The 22,696-nt window shown below is 32.1% G+C and overlaps 1 protein-coding gene across 1 annotated transcript; it reads left to right on the top strand.

The window, feature by feature from the left end:
* Positions 1 to 6,814: 6,814 nt before the first annotated feature.
* Positions 6,815 to 11,613, top strand: LOC125185275 (cytochrome P450 4A25-like). Its single transcript, XM_048081785.1, has 7 exons — positions 6,815 to 7,085; positions 7,492 to 7,691; positions 7,927 to 8,469; positions 9,459 to 9,609; positions 10,814 to 10,990; positions 11,088 to 11,230; positions 11,305 to 11,613. Exons 1-7 carry the CDS (start codon positions 6,899 to 6,901, stop codon positions 11,410 to 11,412), a joined length of 1,509 nt encoding a protein of 502 aa, XP_047937742.1. The 5' UTR covers positions 6,815 to 6,898; the 3' UTR covers positions 11,413 to 11,613.
* The last annotated feature ends 11,083 nt before the right edge of the window (positions 11,614 to 22,696 follow it).

Below are 22,696 nucleotides of genomic sequence, written 5' to 3'. Positions count from 1 at the left end.
CATCCAAAAAAATCACACCAAACAACTCTCTCAATCTCATTTTCTCTCTCAAAATTCTCAAACACTCTGTCTTGCAAACATGTCCAGCGGTTGGAACCACAATTGGTTTGAGAGTCCGTCATCCGACTCGCCGAATACGGGTTTTTTGGCCGCTCCTACTACCCAAGACTCGGGAATTCCGAGTGGCTACCGACCTTACTGAAGGTTATTTATCTTTCGCTCGTCGTTTCTCGAATTGCACGCGATGTAATTAAGCAAAAATTATGCAGACTGATCAAGAGATCGACTGATCCAGAATATACGCTTCAACCTGACCTGCAATTTCTCACAGACGGATCAAGCAGTAAAAGTTTAACTGATCAAGGCGACTCTTAAAGGTGTATCTATGTGCCGTCGGGTGTGCAATCCTAGAATAAGGAACCTTCAAAACCTTATCCCATAATACTATTAACTCGTAAAGAGAAGTAAGGTCGAATCCCACAGAGATGAGGTGTTTCAACATTTGTTGTTGACATTTTGCGATGGCTGCTGCCATGCATACAGAGTGGCTTAAGTTTTATCTACTTTAACTGAACGAACAAAGGAACTTATCTAACCGATCAACTAGGTTAACTAACAGAAACTGCACTACTAGACTCCTAACTGATCAACTTGGTAATCAAAGGTAATTATGCGACGAGATAGAAAGGTAATTAGGACTTAAATCTGCAAACAAAAACGTGTGAAACCATCATGCTGATACTTTCCCGAAATAGCTAAACAAGAAGTAAAAGCAAGTGGGGACCAATTCCCGTAACTAGCGATTCCCTCGAAAGCTGCCGAAAAGCAAAACATGGCGCAGAAACTGCAAATATGGACCTAACAACTAACAAATTACTTCATCTTCTTTATGTGATCGATCAGAAACAGAGAATGAACAAGATTTCAGACATCGTTAACAGAGAAAACCAAGAAACTAGCGTAAGAATAAAAATCAAAACATAACTCCCAGATCTACTTGACCAAGCGAAATCGAGAAATGAACAGTAATAAACCATCATCATGCAGGATTCAAAAACAAAACAACCTTGATCTTCCTACTCAAGCTCTCATCTGACGTGAATCTAACATTATCAAACATAAACAAGCGCAGATCAGCAACATCAAACATTAATAACCTAGATCCAAACATCTTATGGCTGCTACACGCAAGAATCATCAAATAACTCGGATCCAATATCTCTTAACGAGATCTCAACAGAAATTTGACAGAAACCAGCTTCTAAACATATTCAAACAAGAATAGATCCAACAACAACTACGCATCAACACCATGAGATTTAAAAGACACACCAACGAAAACATCCATAGTTTAAAGTTCAAAATAATTTCCAGCAAAATACGAAGGCAACGTAGACTTCAATAACAACAATTACAAGGCAAAACTATTAATTCAGTTGATGCGAATGCGAGTTATATTGCCACCTCGACTTATGAACTACTCCCTCCGTTCCAGATTTATAGTCACATTTAGTTATGGCACGAGTTTTAAGGAATTGGTGGAGTGTGTAATTAATGAAGTGAGAGGTGGAGTATGTAATAAATTAAATGAGATGGTGGAGTGAGATGATGGAGTGTGTAATAAATGAAGTGGGTTGGTTGAAGGTAGGTCCCTTTTTGACTTTTTTGATTTTTTATTTTTGTTTTGATTTATTTTAATGTAGATAATGGCATTTGGATGTAATTATAGTGAATAATGGGGTAAAAATTTATGTCCAAATATAGAAAATTCTAAATGTGACTATAAATGTGGGACGGACTTTTATGGCAAAATGTGACTATAAATCTTGGACGGAGAGAGTATTTATTTAGTGAAATTGTTAATTATATATGATGACGATAGTAGTGGTGATTCCACTGTTAATGTTACATGGAGTAATAAGTTTATTCCAATTATCTGCTTTTTTCTCTTTAATCTCTACTCAAACATAGTACTATATTTCTTTTCATGTATCTTATTCTAACTAACTCATACTCTCTGATCATTAGTCACACGTCTCTTCTATGTCGTTTATTTTACTCCACTTATATCAATATCATAACTAAAATTGTATAAAATCGTTTGCCGAATTTAAAATTGTTTAAAATCGTGCTATACTTGCTCCTATGTTGGAGATTGTTGACGGGGTTAACCAATTCATGATGTCTTTGGATCAGTATGAAGATCGTCTTTATTTGAGCTCTGATAGTATTTCCAACTCAGATTCGACATCGGATGGTTTAGCTGAGATACATTCCGTTGAGTTTTTGAATATCTTGAAGTGTTCAGGTACACCTAATCATGAGTTATTGCTGAAAGTTGGTACTCCTGTGATGTTGCTAAGGAATATAGATTACTCGAATGGATTATCTAATGACACAATATTACTAATTACACGATTAGGTGATTACGTTTTTGAGGCAATGTTGGGCATAAAGTTTTGATCCCTCGAATGTCTTTAATTCCTTCTAATCCAAGGTTGCCATTCAAATTTCAAAGACGACAATTTCCTTTGGTTGTGTCGTATGCAATGACAATTAACAAAAGTCAAGGTCGGTCTTTGGCTCATGTTGAGTTATTCTTACGAAAACCAGTCTTCAATCATGGACAATTGTATGTTGCTATATCTAGAATTACGAGTCGTACAGGTCTGAAGATTACGAGTCGTGTAGATCACATATCTTGGTGATGATAGTAAGGGTGATTCGACTGTTAATGTTGTTTACAAAGAGGTTTTCCAAAACATATGAACTATTGGTGTTTTGTAGATCATATTTTGGTGAGATGTTTATTTTGTTCCATTTATTCGGTTGTTACTTTTTCGTCTTTATCTGCACATGTTTTATTTTCTCTCTCTTTATATTCTGTATTTATTTTTATTACTAATCTTTTATTCTAACTAACTCATAGTACTATTTATCTTTATTCACACATAATTTAAAAATTTTATATCTCGTGCATAGCACGGCTGTTGACACTAGTTACTATAAAAAAATGAAGTTTACGTTAAAAATCAGAAAATGCAGAGAATCCATATATTGCGGGTTAACAATATGTCATACTACTTCATATTTCGCCACATAAGTAAATGATATGCGAAGTGTATTCCCCATAGCATCATTTTAATCTGAATTATTTATTGATAAAAAAATAAAAATAGAAAACCAAACATTCAGAAATTCGAAAGAATATGCACTTTGAATTCTACAGGAGCTTTAATGTAAAAATTAGTATAATAAGAAAGATAGAGATAAATTAATTAAAGTATTATTAATAGATGGAGTAATTTAGAAATAATTACCAAAATTACAAAGCACATGCACATTTTCTAGTGCACAAACTCAAAATGAAATAGGGTATGTTCTTGTGGATATCTATCTATACTAATATAAAAGGAGAGTTGTTGATAAATTTACATGACTGCCACTCTGACACAATATAGGCGGGAAACATCATGAATTTTATTGCAGTATTTTATTGCTATTCTATTACACAATATATATATTCTATTACATACTCCATGAAGGGAGAGAGACGGCTGTTCTAGCTCCACTTGGCTGTTTCCAATGAGAAGTACCTGAAAAAAAATTCATGAGAATGTTAGTAAAGCATTTAGGAAATAATTTTTGCAATAAATGATTATATAGTAGATAAACACTTTTATGAATTGTTTCCTATAAAGAAGGGACAATAAATAATTGAGTTCTGACTATGTTAAATCTTAAAAAATTTATAAATAATTGAGTTCTGACATAAATTCGTTATGTCATATGTAACTGAAGTGATGAAATCTTAGATAGACTACTGAATTTATATGTAACTACTCATTATATTCACATAATATTTGAAAACCCTTTTATACTAATTAGTTTTTTACTTTTTGTATTATCTCCACCTCTTCTTCTTTCTTCTTTATTCTTCATGGTATAGTTATTCAGATTCTCAATCTTGAATCAATTCCTCATCTGTAAACTATAATGTACTCCCTCCGTCCCAAGGAAGATGATCCTTTTCTTTGGCGGCACGGGATTTTATGCAAATTTATTTTGTGTGCTGAGAGGGGAGAGTAAAGTAAGAGAGAGAGAATAAAGTAGAGATAAAAGTGTTTTTATTTTAAGTAATGAGTCATCTTAGTTGGGACAAACTAAAAAGGAAAGTGAGTCATCTTCAATGGGACGAAGGGAGTATTTATTAGTATGGAATGGATTTATAGGTGAAATTAAAGATTTTTATGAGTAACTTATACATTATTTAAGCAGATTCATTTATAATCTATTGAGTTTTAGATTTCATACCTCTATTATTTGTATAGATTGGGTTTCCAAGTAACATGTGGCGGCTACTAATAGTAGGCCGGTGAATCTTTTTATCTAATATTTTATTTGTTACCATAAGTTTAAGTTTAAGTGTGTTTTCTATATTTACAATTTTTAATCTTTATCAGCATTTAACTTATTATTTTTAATCAAGTTATTATTAATCGGTTTTTAGCATTTTTTTTATTGGTTACTTAGTTCCTTTTAAATTAACTTTTGCAACAATTTTTTAAATCATGATTCTAATATAGATTTAGATTGGTGTCTATTACGTTTTGTAAACATCAATCTAATACGTATTAATCATAAGTCACTGTGTATTATTTTTCTGAAATATTTATCTTAACTATTGTTTTACAATTGAGTGAACTACATAAATGGTATCTGATCTTTCACTTCGCACATAAATGGTACCTGATCTTTATTTTATATCGTTTTTGGTACCCAGTGACAAAAATAACCCTAGATACCAAATATGTGGTTTTTTTTTCATGGAGGATATTTTTGAAAATTTCAATTAAATGGTAACCAAATATGTGATTATTTTTTCTTCCTTTCTTATTTCTCTTTTTCTTATTTAGTTCCTTATTCTTTCTTTTTTCTCATTATTCTTTTTAGTATTTTATCTTCCTTTCTTTTTTTCTTTTTTCTCCTTAATTTATGTTTCTTCTTCCTTCTTTGTTCTTTTTTCTTCTTTTTCTTCTTTCTTTAGTGTTTTATACATACATCTTATTGCATTATATAAATAAAAAATAAAATACCTAATTAAATTAATTATTTAAAGTAATTAAATTAATTGAATATTATTTATTAAATTATTTTATACTCATTTTAAGGTTCAAACACCTAACTAATAATATTCAACTTTTATATCATTACAGTTCACAATGTTAAATTTTTATTAAGGCTATATTGATTAGTTACTAATAATAATAATAATAATAATAATAATAATAATAATAATGATTATTATTATTATTATTATTATTATTATTATTATTATTATTATTATTATTATTATTATTATTATTATTATTATTATTATTATTATTATTACATAATATTATGTGATTCAAAATTTATATAATTATACTATAATTATTTATTAATTACTATTAGTTTTTAGTATTATAATAGTAATATTATTATAATAATTAAATATAATTATAACTATAATTATATTTAAATATATTTGAATGATATTAAAAATGAATTAATTATTAATTTATAACATCAAAATAATAATATTAATATTGATTAATAATAATAGTGTAAAGAATTAGGAGAATGAAAGAAGATATTATAATATCACTTTTGGTACTAATTTTATGGATGCCCAAAATATCCTCTATGACATAAATGGGAAAATATATTTGTTTAAAGGGCATTTTGGGGAGAAAATTGCATCAGGTACCAAAAATGTGATTTATAGGTACCAAAAACGATATAAAATAAAGATCAGGTACCATTTACGTGCGAAAGTGAAAGATCAGGTACCATTTATGTAGTTCACTCTTTACAATTTACACATTGAACATGCTTAGTTTTTTTAATAATTTATTATCTAATATTCTTTTATTTATTACTCCCTTCGTCCCGAATAATTCGTCCCAGTTTTCCATTCGGTCCGTCCCACATGATTTGTCTCATTTCACTTTTACCATTTTTGGCAGTGGACCTCATATTCTACTAACTCATTTCTACTCACATTTTATTATAAAACTAATATAAAAAGGTAGGACTCACATTCCACTAACTTTTTCGACCCACTTTTCATTACAATTCTTAAAGTCCGTACCTGGTCAAAGTGACCCAAATTATCCGGGACGGAGGGAGTATTACGTATATGAAAGGTTATTTCTATCATTGTGTTTTTTTTGGGGAACATGCATATTTTTCTATTAGTTGTGCTTTTTCACCGCCGATCTGTAATGTTTGTCGTCGTTTGAGATGTGAGGATGTGTCGCCGTTTAATGGGCTTATTTGTGTTCCTTATTTCGTTTCTTTTGTTACATTTTTTGAATTAAATGTATGGGTTTCATAATTTTATTGTTGTATTTCTATCTTTTTTTTTCTTTTTAAAAATATTTGGGTATTTTGCGTGATGTTTTTATTTAAATGGATCTTCTTAATTTATACTCCAACTTTTAATATTTCAGCTATTAATGATGTAGTCCCGGTTTATTTGTATATTTTGTATTTGTATGTTGCTATTAGTTGCATATTTTCTTTTATTTGTATATATTTTATTATAATGTACACGTATTCTTAGATATAAGCATCATTGTCTTAACTATGTTCTTTATTGTATTTTATTTACCCTATACATATCATAATTTTAAACACTATAAAATTTGGCTCAGTATTCACTTATCTTAAGAGTTTTGTATTCATGATCCGTGCATAGTACGAGTAATAATAGTAGTAGATGGATAAGTAAGAGTAACCCATTTATTCGGAAGACGACAATCGAGAGAGGGACAGTCAACTAAAATCATACTAACATGGCTGTCTGTCATAATCCCCAATCCCTCCATCTCTGTTTGATCGATGTTTGGGAACTATGGCTTCTTGCCTTGAACGCGAGATCAATGCCTTCCTATGGCTGTCGCTAATCGGCGTAACCTCCTTTTTGCTTGGAAAACTAGTGAAGATTTTCCAGTTATGGTGCAAGGCCCGCCTCATACCTGGCCCGCCTTGCCCTTCCTTCTACGGCCACGCCTGCCTCTTCTCCACCTCCAATCTCCCCGGTTTCTCTCTTCCTCCCTTATTTGTTATTGCTAATTTCGAGTATAACTCTGCAATTTCGAAGATTCATGTTAGGTTTTGGAAGGGATTAATGATGTTTTAAATTGAACACGTTCCCCCGTTTCCTAAATATAGAAACTTTGGAAATTACACGGATTTTTAATTTGAAAATTTGTAAAGTAAGAAAGACGAAGAGAACAAATTAGTGAAATTAATGATAGTGGTTTGTGAGGTTCATTTCCTAAAATAGAGTAACAATAAAAAATGAAGGTTTTATTTTAGGAAACGGAGGTAGTAGTGTAGTGTATTTATTAGAGAATATGATTCGAAATTCAGAACAACTGTTTGTGTGTTATATGCATAAAGAGTTCCTTTTTTTGATGGACTACATGTTTGCTTCTGATTCAGATGTTCTTGATAAGATGCATAAGAAATATGGTGGCGTTGTGAAACTTTGGCTAGCTCCTACGCAACTATTGGTCTCGGTAGAGGAAATGGATCTTATAAAAGAGGTACTTTTGAAGGCTGAGGATAAGCTGCCTTTGACAGGGAGGGCCTTTCGTCTTGCATTTGGAAGATCTAGCCTTTTTATCTCATCGTTTCACAAGGTTTGTTATGTTTTGGATGTGTTTCAAGTAGCAACGCAACATATTTTTTAGATGATGTACATGTACATCATGTTAGTACAAGCGAGTTATGCCTTATATCCATCCCCCCGTGTTTGATCCTTCAATAGTCCGTTTCCATGTTATCGTGTTTAGTCTAGAAGCTTACTTGATAGATATGTTTTCTATGCCGAAAACAGCAGTCTGCTCTTTTGAACTTTTCACATTTTTGTTGTAGGTTGAACATCAGCGGAAGTCGTTAGAACTGAAACTTGGAGGTGCGTTGCTTGAGAGAGCTACTTCAATTCCTAAACAGATATTGGTTCGTGCTATAGAAAATGCTCAAAGCGCAAGGCACGATGGAGCTGTGGACTCTGAAACAATTTCTCTTCATCTAGCTTATACCATCCTCGGAGCTACACTATTTGGAGATACGTTTTTGGATTGGCCCAAGGCAACTCTCTTTAAGGATCTGCTACTGACGATAGCTAAAGATGCATGCTTTTGGGCATCTTATAGCGTCACGCCTTTCTGGAAAAGGGGTTTTTGGATGTATCAGGATTCTTGTGCTCAGTTGAAGTGCTTAACGCTGGAGCTTATAACAGAGTGCAGGCAAAACCGCAAGTCAGGATTCTTATGGGAGTTTGATGCCCTCGATCACATGGAACATGAGCCGTGTGGAGAAATAATAAGCCTGATGTTCCATGGGTCTCTCACTATGGCTTCTCTTATTGCTAATATCTTGAAAAGACTTGTGACACATGCAGACGTACAGGATAAGGTACCTCATCTTACAAACAAAATCCATTACGACGGCGTGATGTCCTAGAATAATTCCTTGATATGCCTCTTATGCAGTTGCTTTCTTAGTTGAAGGTCTTACATGTTCATTACTTCATTTACTTACAGAAAAGAGTGAATTTTTTTTGGTCCGCGAACTTCACCAATGTATCAATTTAGGTCCGTAACATTTGAAAATATCTTTTAAGGTCCATTAATTGTAATATCGCTACTTTTTCATTGTTTCAAACTTTTTTGGACGAAAATACCTGCAAGCCCATAAAGGGGGCATTTCAGTCTATTTAATCTCTTTTCTTTATTAAAATAGTTCATTTATCGCTTTTATTTTTTTTGCCCCTTTCTTCCTTCTCTTTTTCTCTTTTCTTCCCCATTTTTTCCTTCTCTCTTTTAATAAAGGGGCAACAAAAATTAAGAGATAAATTAAATATTTTTATAAAGATAAGAGAATAAATAGACTGAATGACCTTCATGTGCATGGACTAGAGGGTATTTTCATCCAAAAAAGTTTGAAATAATAAAAAAGTAGCTCAAACGATATTATATCGAACTTATTGAACCTCAAAAGATATTTTCAAATGATACGGACCAAAATTGATACCTTAGTGAAGTTCGCGGACAAAAAAAATGATCTCTCTAGTCTCTACCGAAAAATTTCTCTGGATTTTCAATATCTTATGAGTATAACAATTTTCCAGTGCTTTTTTGTTTTAAATCGCAAACTTTTCAGTGGCTGTCTAGATTCTTCTTTTTCCATGTGTATTCCCATAGCTGTTTTTGTAGTTCTTAGTCGAGGCTAAAATAAGGCATCCCTTATGAATGGCTGTATTGTATAAGTGCATTGCTTACGAAATCTCATTTGAACTTCTTTACCTAGGATGTTAAACTGCATTACATTTTGAAGTTTATGATTCTGATTCATTTTTTTAATATTAGTGATAGTGCCTTTGATTGATGATGTACTTTTGATAGATCCACTCGGAGATAGTTATTGACCAAAAAACTGGGAGAAGGCTAGACGAACAGAATTTTGATATGTCACCTAATCTCTTGGCAGTTGTATATGAATCAGCCCGTTTACATCCAGCCGGACCTCTGTTGCAAAGATGCTCTCTCCAACACGGTAATTACTTTTTTCCTTATGACTTCAACGGTGATGATAAAAATCTGCCTATAGATTCACTTATGATTGGAATTCTTAGTGTAAGTAAAGAACTTATATTATGGAGTGTGTAAATCCATTCGTGAAGAAAGCTTTCTCCATTAGCCTTTTCGGAAGTGATTTCATGCAATCCTTGTTAGCTACATGCCTACAACTCCCAAAAAAAAACCATCAGTCTATAAATAAATGTCCCACTTTGACTCGGCATGGGTTTTAAGAAATTTAAAGAAAGTGGGTGGAAAAAGTTAGTGCAATGAGAGTCCTACTTTTATTTACTCCCTTTGTCCTGCCCCGGTTAACTGAGGTTGTTTTGACACAAGAATTAAGAAAAAGATGTTTAGTGACTTAAATTGAGAGAGAATAAAGTAAGAGAGAGAGAGAGAGAGAGAGAGAGAGAGAGAGAGAGAGAGAGAGAGAGAGAGAGAGAGTTAATTTTTACAAAAGAGGAAATGAATCAATTAACATAGGACGTCCCGCAAAGGAATGCGAATCAATTTATCAGGGATGAAGGAAGTATTAGTTTTCTACTCGTCAAATATGAGTTGAATGCGTTAGAAGAGTGTGGGGTCCATTTACTAAAAAATAGTAAAACTGAACGTTTAATTGACATTTAATGGCGGGCTGAGGGAGTAATAAATAAAGAAGGAACAACAACCTTAGTAGCTAGAGTGAATAGGTGCTGTTTTATCCTATTATTATACAGAGTGAAAGACGGATGATAGATTGGTCGAATGGGAATTGAAGTTCACCCAGAAGTGTGATGAAACTGACTTAATACTACAATACAATGATATAGAAAGATAAAAGAAATGCACACAAACTGTATGATGTATTTGTCTGAGAGAAACGATAACAATTAACAACTGAAATTTATAAAAGAAAGGGATGAATCCCAAACTAAGAACGGACGACACTTGCCGGTCTCAACTATTTTGATCCCTTGGATGCTTCTACTTCTTGATCGTTCCCCAATATAGATGAATGCATCAAGAGTCCTATGCCAATACAACTCTGTAACAAATTAGAAGGAAATCAAACTCAAATCTTAAACTACTTGAAGTATAGAATCATGCTCTATAGAATGTTATTCTCTTAGACATTTGTTTGTGTAATCTCTCCTTCAGACACAGTGGCTAAATTTTTATTTCTTTGGGGCTTTTTGAAGATTTGAAACTCAAAGATGGTACAGTGATACCTGCTGGTGCTATTATTGTTGTACCTGTTCAGCTGGTTCAAATGAATAGTTCAAACTGGGGGAGCGATGCGGCGGAATTCAATCCATGCCGATTTCTAGCAAGTACGGATGTCAGATGTCTCGTTGACCTAAACAATACTTTGACAGGTAATTGAATTCCCATTCTACTCGTAATCTCAAGTTTATGTTCTAAATTTACTTTGTTTTGATGTTTACTGTGTCTGCTGGATTATGTCGGATGCAGGACATACTTCCTCCGTTGCAAAAGTGGGAAAGGAAGTCGAAGCATTTCTATCGTTCGGGTCTGGTACTCGTGCATGTGTTGGACAAAAGCTAGCCATCCTTGGGATTTCATCATTGTTTGCTGCATTGATTGAACGTTACGAGGTTTGCAAATCTGATCCAAACCTAAAGTGTTACCATTCGATCACTTTGTAAAGTTTTTGCACTGGTCACTGCAGTTAAGACCGCAGCTAGGATCCGAAAGCAATCTGAAACCAAAGACAAATAACTGCGGTCTCCAGCTCGATTCAAGTCTGCAGATAGTTTTCTCAAAAAGGGGCAACTGAAGAAGCTGTTTTACTCACAAGTTAACATGGGCTTATGTAGTTTTTTGCTTGGTAAGTTTTTATATTTGGCTCTAGGGCCTCTGGTTCCAAGCTGTAATATTGTAAGTAGTTTTTCTCTGCTGTTGTGGAATTGTATTCCAGTTTCTTTCTCTCAAATGAGAGCTATACATTTGCAGAAATAAATGTTCACACTTATGCTAATATATACTGCCTTATTAGGTAGTTTGATGGAGAAAGAAAATGATTGTGTTGATATTTTTGGGCAAAACTTATGTAGAGGATACTATTTCATTTTGTATTTCATTTTGTTTTATTAGGTCCTTGTACAAATTTTTGGCTTATTAGATCTAATGTACTCTCTCCGTCGCATAAAAGATATCATATTTGTGGGACGGCACTGAATTTTACGAGATTTTGTTTTGTGTCTTAGATGGAGAGAGAAAATATAATTTTTATATTAATGTGAGAGTGAACTTTTTTCAAATATGGAAATGTGATATCTTTTGTTGGACAATTAAAAAAAGAAAAGTGTGACATCTATTATAGGACTGATGGAGTAGTATTTTATTTCATTAGGTATTTTTACAATTTTTAGTTTCATTAGGCCATTATACTAATGCATGTTGACCACGTAATTGCGTATGAACGTTGGTGTGATCACTGTGCTCGACTCTTCTAACCTCCCATAACTGCAATGTGTAGCTGGGGCAGCAGTGAGGTTGCCTTTGCTTTCCTCATCATGCTAATAGCAACATAATTACATCCCCAACATGAACGACATTCAAAACGAACAAATTTTAGACTTTAAAAACACGCAAAATCTATGTTTATCAACTATACCTAAATTTCTGGATCTGCCCTCTTCTAATCCAATAATCTGAGGTTGTGACGTAGAATAACTTTATTTTTGAGCCTTTCTGATATAATAAAATTGGTCTTGTTTGCTTTCATTATACCCGTTTCGCCTGAAAATGACTCACTTTCTTTTTTTTTTGTCTCAATTAAGATGACTCATTACTAAAAATAAAAATCTCTACTTTATTCTCTCCACTTAACACATAAAATAAAGTTGTATAAAATTTCATACCGTCAAAGGAAGGAGCCATCTTCCTTGGGGCATAGGGAGTAATAGAATTTGGTAGTGATATTTGCATCTCAGTCTTTTCTACTCCAAATTTTTTTTTGAATTTCGTTGATTAATTTTTTCTCAAAAAATGATTAATGGAGTATTATTTTTGCCTAAAGATTTCTGGTTTGGGTGTTATTTGAATTCCTCAAATTAATCAAAATTTATTGTTTTAATTTTAGATTGTTGCGTTAAGGAATGATATGATCAATTATATTATTAACAATATATCAATTTTATTCTTTTATATATATATATATATAGGGTCTTGTTAGGTTGAGATTATTTAGCTAAATTGAGAAATGAGATGCAATATGGGCCACTAATCCACAAACTAAACAAAATGTCAACAAATACAACATTATATCAACAAGAGGGTAAAATCGTAATTTCATTAATAAAAAAATCGTAAAACTCAAAACTGATTTCAAATCAGTTTCTAAAAGTTTCTCTAAAATCTCTCTTCAAAAATCTCAAATCTCGCTCATCTTCATCAAATTCATAGAACTCGAATCTCTTCAAAATCTGCAAAATCTCGCTGATATTCAAAATCTCGCTGATCTAAATGACGAATGAAGAGGAAAATCGGAAAGAATCGGTTGAAAAATCAATTGAAGCTGAGGAACAGCAGTCAAAATCGGCAATGCATGAAGCCACTTCTTCAGGTTAAGAAATTGATTCAAATTTTAAGTATATTGCTTTGATTTTGGTATTTTAATAAACATCTCGATTTTCGTTTTTTATGAATTCGATACTTGCTGAATTTTTTTGTTGATTTGCGATTGTAGAATCGGAAAAGATGGCAACGAAAAATGCAGCTGAAAAAAAAGGAAGAGAAGAAGCTTCACCTTCCACTTAAGGATTTGTTTAAATTTTTAAGATTATTGACATTTTATATACTAGCTGTTGACATAGCTATAATAATATACTGTTGACAGTAATGACAGTAGTGTATGCTTGTTTGAATAGGTATTTACATAATAATATTGACATATTGTATGCTTGTTAGAGTGGCTGTAGAAAAAAATACAAATGTATGGCTGTAGTAGTATGTCAACAACTATTGACATAGGGTATGCTTGTTTCAATGACTGTTAGGATGACTGTAGAAAACATATGTATGGTTGTCGCAGTGTGTCAATAGGTATTGACATATTCTAAGCTTGTTTAAATAATAGTTGACATAGTAATATTTATATAAACAGAGTATACTTGCCATAAACTTTATTAAATAATCAACATGTTATGTTAACTTTAACTATTGACATAATAGTAATAATATAATTGTTCTAACTATATATGAAAAATACCTTGTTAATGACAGAGCATACTTAATGCATGAAATTCTGTTAATTGTGCTTGGTATATCTAACGAAATAACTTTAGTAATATATACACAACTTGATGTCAACAGAGTACACTTGTTATTGTCATGATACTTTGTATAATTGATATAGATTTATTATGTTTGATTTTAAACCAGAAAACAGAACATCCAAGCGAAAAAGGAGTACCTCAGTATCTCAGAAAGAGTTAATTATTGTTAACAAAAAGCAAAAGAAAAGTGTAGAGGATGGAAAACAGATTGTTATTGCTGAAAATCCATCTCAAAGGCTTCTAGTGAAAAGGAAGCCGATGTATTTTGTTGATGCAATAAGCAGACTGAATGAGGAACAGATTAATTCTGTGAAGGAGTTGGGTTTCGAGAGTGTCCTACATTTCAAGATTGATTACATTCCTAGCAGATTAGCATTAGTATTATTAAAATTTTTTGAAGAGAATAAGTGCAAGATAAAGCTTAACAATGGTAAAAAAATTCATATCACTGAAGAGGATGTGGAGCTTGTATATGGATTCCCAAGAGGTGACATTACTTATTCTAGAGATAAGTGTAAAAGTAATGCAGCTTTCATGAGGAAGATAGCAAAGAAATGTGGTACGAAAAAAGAAAGTGTGAACCATAACGATGTTTTAAAGGTTATGTTGAATGATCTTCAAGGAGGAAGGCAGTTTAAGACAATGTTTTTGTTATTGCTAGAATCAACATTGATTGAGCAATCAACATGTGGAATGGTAAAATCTAAGATTGGAGAGATAATTGATGATCTGGATAACGTGAGAAATGTAAATTGGTGTTCGTATGTAATATATGTTCTCAAATTTGCAAAACAAAATTGGTCAATCACAGAGAAGAATGCATTTGCTGGACCACTTCCCTTTCTTATGGTATGTTTTACATTTTGCATTGTTGATTATTAACATTATTACATTAGGTTGTGTGTGTAGTTGATATAGCTCGTACTATAGTTGACATAAGCTGTATTAGTTATTTTAAGTGGCTTTTGTATTGAGTTGACACGACACAATAGTAATTGACATGCATTTTTTAACATATGCAGCTCTGCTACTTAGACAGAGTTATACAAGACAAGCGTCCTGTTCCTCGGACATTTCCATTAATGAAAGGATGGAAAAGTGAGTATCTTCAGGCTAGAGAAGATAGAGAGATCAGTGCAGGAGTTTTTGGTTTAGGAAATATAAAGAAGAGATACATTCGAAATGAAGAGCAGCAGCAAGAGAATGAAGAACAAAGTGTTGATGTAGATGACAGTGGAGTGGGGTCTTCTTCTCAGAACATACTCCCATCAGATATGGTGAAAAATGTTTTAAAATACATCAATCAGATAAATGATGGCAGGACCAATCTTGTTAGAGTCCTCAAAGAAGCTTCTTCACAGATCAAGAATAATGATTTATTCGGATTTGTTTGTGACATTGCTAGAAGCGCAATTGGAAGCCAAAAATCTCCGGTTGTATCTGTGAGTGACACTTTCCTGCATTTGTCCCAGTCATTTCATATAGACAACAATGTTGTTGTTGATAACTGGAAAGCGGTATTTGACTCAATACGGAATGCTGAAAAAGAAAACGAAACACTTGAAGATTTGAATGAATTTCCAATTTTCAGATTGGGAGATTTCTTCGATAAAGTAAGCACATAATCAACCTATATTTAGATTAATACATCATTTTGTTGATATATGTTTCTCTTAGTTGACACTGGATTACTCCTACAGTTTAGAAAGTAACATTGTTGAACTAATTTTTGAACAGGCTGTAGAAGAAAGAAATAGAGAAAATTTACCTACATCACCAGTTGATAATCCTGAAGAGGTCAGACAGACTGTTGAAGAAGATGAACAAAGCAAGGAGAACATGATGTGTGATGGTGATAATGAATCAAACTCTCCTATCTTGACAGCCGTACTAGGATCTCCACAGACAACATCCCCATCTCTCCAACAACAAGAAGCCAATGCTTCAGAGCATGTCAACACTCAAGCATCAGTTTTAGGATCTGAGAACAGAGGAAGTGAGATGGAAATTCAAGTAGAAGTTCAAGCTGATAGGGCATCACCAACTACTGAATATCCTGGACATGTCAATACTCAAGAATCAATTATGGAATCTGAGAACAGTGGAACTGAGTTGGAAATGCAAGAAGAAGTTGAAGCTGATAGAGCATCACCAACAACTGAATCTCCTGGACAAGTCAATAATCAATCATCACTTATAGAATTTGAAAACAGGAGTAGTGAGTTGGAAATTCAAGCAGAAGATGAAGCTGATAGGACATCACCAACAAATCAATCTCCTGCACATGTCAATATTCAAGCATCAACTATAGGATTTGAGAACAGGAGTAGTGAGTTTGAAATTCAAGTAGAAGATGAAGCTGATATAGACTTAAGAACACAAAATGCCTTACATATATTATCAAAAGCATGTACTGACTTTGAAATCAACAACAATGAAGAAGCAATCAAGGCAACAAATGCTATTGTTGATATCATAAATGAACAGGTACAGTTTATAATGATTATATTAAACTCTTGAATCTTTGTATATAATTTTATATTAGTTATTGACATTGTGGATATCATAGTTGACATAGATAAAAATATAATTGACATGGTATAGCATGGAGTTTCAGGAAGACAGGGAGGATGCAGCTGCATGCTCAATTGTTGAGTATATGATGAGAGAGGGTATTGAAACATTGGATGACACTCCTCCTGAATCGAACATACAAATACAAGAACATAAAGGGAAAGAGAAGATGCATGAGGAAAAAGAAAAAACTCTTGAAAACACGGAAAGAAGAATGATTGTTTACAAGGTAAAAAAATGAATGAATTATTGTTTACATTGCTTGTAATAGTTGTTAAAATATAATTGACACGGTTATTGACACGATATGTAGTGCAGTTGACATGATATGTAGTGTAGTTGACATAATCATATTAGTTATTGAAACAGTTAGTGTAATATAGTTGACATGATTTGTAATTGCAACTAACATTAAATTCACTGACAACAGCATCCGAACCCTGTTCCGATCTCTGAGATTCCACTGGCTGAAGCTAGAGAGAAACGGACTCGTGCTGAAATGCGTCCTAGCCCAGTGCTACGCTCACCATTTGAAATACGAGCCGTGCATATGAAAACAACCCTGAACCCAGATGAAAGAGATATGTACTACTACATAGTAGAAACTGAAGGAACAAATGAGTATGCATAATTTAATTCTTTGAATAATCTCTACAATCCTTTTATATTTCCATGCAGTTGACATAATTTATGAATGATATTTAAATGTTGTCTGCACGCTTTCATTTCAGTGATTTATGTGTCTACACAAATGACTTTGTTTGGGCAAGTAAAGGAGTGTTTTCATCTCTGAAACCCCATTCAGAAATCAGTACAGGTGTAATTGATGTATGGGCAGCACACCTGAACTACAAGGAAAGAGAAAGGGCAAAATCGTCACCTCCGCGCCTGTTTCTGACAACATCCCCATGCGTGAGTAATCTAAATTTTTGTGTCAACTATTTGGATGACAAATTTCACTAACAAAAAATGTTAAATGCAGTATTTGAATATAACAAATCGGCAGCCTCATTGGGATCCATTACAATCCCAGAACAACTTTGTGTCGCGAATTCAACAGGAGATTAGAACAATAGAAGATTTCGATTGGAGAAAGATTGATTTGGTAACAAATTTATTTTTGTGCAAAGATCTCACAGTTTCACCTACATAGTTTTCGACAGGAGTTGTCAAATTCTTTTCTCTAATTTTATTTAACATACAATACAGGTATTCTTCCCTATTTTTAAAAGTGTATATTACTATCTTGTGGTATTCTGGATGAGGATGAACAAAATTGAGATAATTGATAGTGCCAAACCACCTAGAGACAAGAATCCCTTGGAAAAGTATAGCTTTGATGTTGCAATACTGGTATGCTTTTTTAAATATAGCTAACATTATGTTTAGATTTTTGTTGACATAATTTATGTATCTTGCTAAAATGCTTTGTATGCAAATTTTAATTTAGTTGTTTATATATTTGCAGAAAGATATGTTTGAGGCATACTTTATAGAGAATAACATGACAGATCTATCACAAAATATAAAGAAGTCTCCTTACAAGGTTATTCCTTTAGATTGGGCCACAAGCACCAATAAAGAAGACAGCGGTGCTTATACAATGAGACATATGGAGACATACTTTGGCAGGAAGGGAAGGGATTGGGATATTGGCTTTACTCCACGCGGCTTGAAGATTCTACAGGTACTCAGAGGAAGATATTGCGAAGCAATGCTTACATCAGAGAGCAACAAGAAGTGTATGGATATGATATGTCATGCTAACATCTGGATGAATGCAAACAAACAAAGATTATCTGCGTTACAGAACAAGTACAAGGAATGGTTTAGCCGTAGAACCAATAAGTAAACAACTGTTTTATTTTGATTTGAACAAAGAGTGGTTTAAATATTTGATGTTATCATGTTTTTTAGATGGATGTGTAAAACAATTATCATATATCGATTTGAACTACGCAGCCTGTAATAATATATCAACTATGAAATCAGTAAAGCAACTTCAATAGTAATGTCAACAACTTGAATTTTATGTCAACAGCTCAAAAACAATTGTTTTAACTAAAAAAATGTACAACTATTTTTCTTCATTTTTTAATTTTAAATATGTACTGGCATCATTATCATAAAAAACATGTTAATAGTTTCCATATAAAAACTCAACATTTTGTCCATACCTTAATTATCAAATGTCAATAACTTTTAGCAAAAATGTGAACAGCTTGTCAATAGGCTTCATATAAAATTTCAGATAACTCAATATTTTGAACATATTCATGAATTATGGTCATACAATACATTTCAGTATAAAGCAAATTAAACGTGAAAAACAAAAAAGAAAATATAAATAAACTCTATGTAATGCCAATAACTAAATAATTGTCATGTCAACTGCCTTTTTTTCAAATATTAACAATGTCAACTGCCTTTTTTTCTAATAAAATGGATGAAAAAAATATAATTCAAAACCATCTACTCTACAAACTATTCCGCTAAGTCATAAAAAAGCAGAATAATAAATATTTCTCTACCACCTACTCTCTCACAAATAGATTACCGCTCAAAGAAATTTCTGCTACTCTCTCATATTCAAACCCTTCGTCTACCCGATTTCATCTCTTTTCTAGGTTTCTAAATCGATTTAGAGTATTAGGAATGTCAACCGGAGAAAGAAACACAAGTGATTCAGTGTATCGTCGACCGTTCCTGGAAAAACGACGTCAGAAATGGAGGTCAACAGCAAATCAACACAAAGTACTGAAACGACTAATTCAGGTTAAAGATTTCTTTCGTTTATTAATTGTATGACTTCAATTTCACTTTTGAAAAACACAGTTTGATTATTCAAAAGATTTTATTTTTAGGTTTCATTATTTAATTATCTGATGAGTTCGATTTTTGCTTTTTTAAAACAGCAGCAGAATATTTCTGAGGTTAAGTAGTATGTATTTAAATTTTTATGATTATTGACATTAGAAGATGTCTGTTCACATAGTGGTATTGACATTTTATAAAATAATTTTTAACATAATGTATGCTTGTTTCAATTGTTGTTGATATAGTCATATGGTTCCTATAAAATAGATATGTTCTGTAAATTCATATGTGAAGTGTCAAAGGATTACAAAGTATGTCAACAGGGTATGATGGCAATTGTCATATGTATGATTGTAGTTGCTATAAATTTTGAAATGATAATACTGTATTGTTGACATTTTGTTGAAATAGTGATATTGACATTTTATACAATAATTATTGACATAATGTGAGCTTGTTTGAATGGTTGTCAAGATAGTTATATGGTTAACATTATATTACTGTATTGTTGACATTTTTATTGTACTTGTTTTTAAACCAAAAAAAAGAACACAACAAAAAGAAAAAGAAGTACATCAATTGATGTGGATGAGTTGATTACATCTGAGATTAGAAGTAAAAGAAAAAATGACAAGAGACCATTAATTGCTTCTGATATTAGAAGCAAAAAACAGAATGAAATGTATACAGAGGATAAGGAACAGAAAAAGAAAAATAATTTCTTTTCTAAAAGGCTTCTAGTCAAAAGGCTCCACCAACAAACACCACAGCAGAGGCTGTTCAGACAGGGGAGGTTGCATTTTGCATACAACTATTTTGTATTTAAACAAAATGTCAACAAAAAGTATAGCTACATACAATATTTAACAAGTAACATACATCAGACATCCTATCATGGACTCTCAACACTATCCATAACCCCTTCCTCCACCAACAAACACCACAGCAGGGGCTGTTCAGACAGGGGAGGGTTCATTTTGCATAAAACTATTTTGTATATCAACAAAATGTCAACAAAGAGTATAGCTACATAGAATATTTAACAGATAACATACATCATGCCAACAAATTTGCATTTATGTCAACAGAACATCAATTTAAATATCAACAATGCATTTATGTCAACAGAGTATAATTCACCAACATAACACAAAAAAATCATGTTAATGAAACAGAATATCAACAAAGAGTATAGCTACAGAGTATAATTCACCAACATAACACAAAATTTGACAAGTAACATACATCATGTCAACAGATTTGCATTTATGTCAACCGAGTATAATTCACCAACACAACACAAAAAAATCATGTTAATGAAAATTAAACCAACTTACCTCCACCATTCTTCGACATCGACATCGACTCGGAATAAGATGAAGAATCCATCAGATAACACTTAGGTGTTGATTATGAAGTGAAATCGAAGCTAAAGATGAAGAAGCAAAAAAATAAAAATTGATTAGGATGAAATTTGACTGGGCATCAACAAATAAAACATAAAAACAGAATCAAAGTAGATAAAATCGACCTAAAAACTTCAGATTCAACACCGAAATCCGTCGATTTGTCTTCTGATTTTCGAAAATAGATATCCTGAGTAATCGTCGAATTAGATATCGTTCAAATCGTTGAAATCGTCTGCGTTCTAATTTTTGAGTCAATTGAATCAGAAATCGTTTCAATCAATTGAATCAGAGATCTCACGAAATCGCAATTGAAAGCTGAAGAACTTCAAAATCGGTAAAATCGACCGAAAAACTTCAAAATCAACACAGAAATCCGTCGAACTGGTCGTCTGTTTTTTTAAAATTGAATCGCAAATCAGATATCGTTGAAATCGTTGAAATCGTCTGAGTCTAATTTTCGAATCAATTGAATCATAAATCGTTAAAATAGATTCAATCAGTGATCTGATGGAAATCGCAAAATCTCACAAGAATCGCCAATCTCACGGTAATATGCTGAAGAACCCTAGATTAAAATGCAAAAAGACAGTTTTACCCTTTCAACGTTAAATTAATCTAAAATATTTATTGTGTGGCAAAATCTGGACCACTCATTTAATAAAAATGAGTGGCTGATATTGCATCTCATTTCTCAATTAGCCTAAATAATCTCAATTGATCACAATCCTATATATATATATATATATATAGGATTTTTCTACATGGAAAATATCTTTAGATTAATTAATTATGAAAGGGCAGAATGGTAATATCAAGGTAAATTTTATTCAAATAAATATTTTTTTTAATTTTTAATTTTAATTTTTTATTAATTTTTTTAAAAATTTTAAAATTATTTTTTATTTTTTTTATTTTTTTTTAATTTTTTTAAAATTTTTTAATTTTTTTTAATTTTTTTTTTAATTTTTAATTTTTTTAATTTTTTATTTATTTTTCAACTACATATACAATTCATGTCAACTATGTGTACAATCCATGTCAACCACACACACAATTCATGTCAACTACACACATATAATGTCAACTATGTGTACAATCCATGTCAACTACATATACAATTCATGTTAACTACACAATATAATGTCAACTACGTGTACACTTCATGTCAAATGGAGTAGTATTTATTGAATAAAGTTGTTGACATTTGATGTGTAGTTGACATTAATTGTATATGTAGTTGAAAAAAAAAATTAAAAAATAAAAAAAATTAAAAAAACGAAAAAAAAATTAAAAATAAATAAAAAATTAAAAAAATTAAAAAATAAATAAATAAATAAATAAAATTACAATTATGCCCCTCTGTTGACATAAACTACATGCTGTTGACATTTCACAAATATTCTGGATGAGTGGCTGAGATTGCATCTCAATTCTCAATTAGGTTGATAAATCTCAACCTAACAAGACCATATATATATATATATATATGGATGTATTCATATCCTTTTTTCCATCTTTTGTTCTTTTTCCTTCTCAATCTCCACCATCCATTATCAAGATCTAAGGGCCGAAAATAATGCCTCATGAATTCAATTTTAATAATTAAAAAATTCGAAAAGGGCTTTTGAGGAAGTCATATTTTAGTCAGTTATGGAAGTTTCCTTTAATCTCTCCCTAAAATCTCACGCATAATCTCTCCCTCAAATCTCACGCATATTTCTCTTTCTTCTCTTTCATCGTTTATTCTTCTATCATTCTCAATTGAAGACAAACGATATTCTACACAGTCCGGCAGAAATCTCATCGTATTTTTATCCTAGAACAAAACCGCTTATATTGAAGTAGTCGTGCATAATTTACGGTATCTTTACCAATGGAAGAAGGTAATTTAAGTATTTCGTATGATGATTACAAAACTGATTTGTTTATGTAAATTTCGTTTTGGTGGAGTTGTTGTTCATTGCATTGAGGTTTTATGAGC

This window comes from Salvia hispanica, chromosome 4, assembly GCF_023119035.1.
Source record: "Salvia hispanica cultivar TCC Black 2014 chromosome 4, UniMelb_Shisp_WGS_1.0, whole genome shotgun sequence".
In the NCBI taxonomy this organism is placed as follows: Eukaryota; Viridiplantae; Streptophyta; class Magnoliopsida; order Lamiales; family Lamiaceae; genus Salvia; species Salvia hispanica.
Note: the sequence above shows the minus strand (reverse complement) of the source record. Positions and strands in the feature narration are given on the sequence as shown.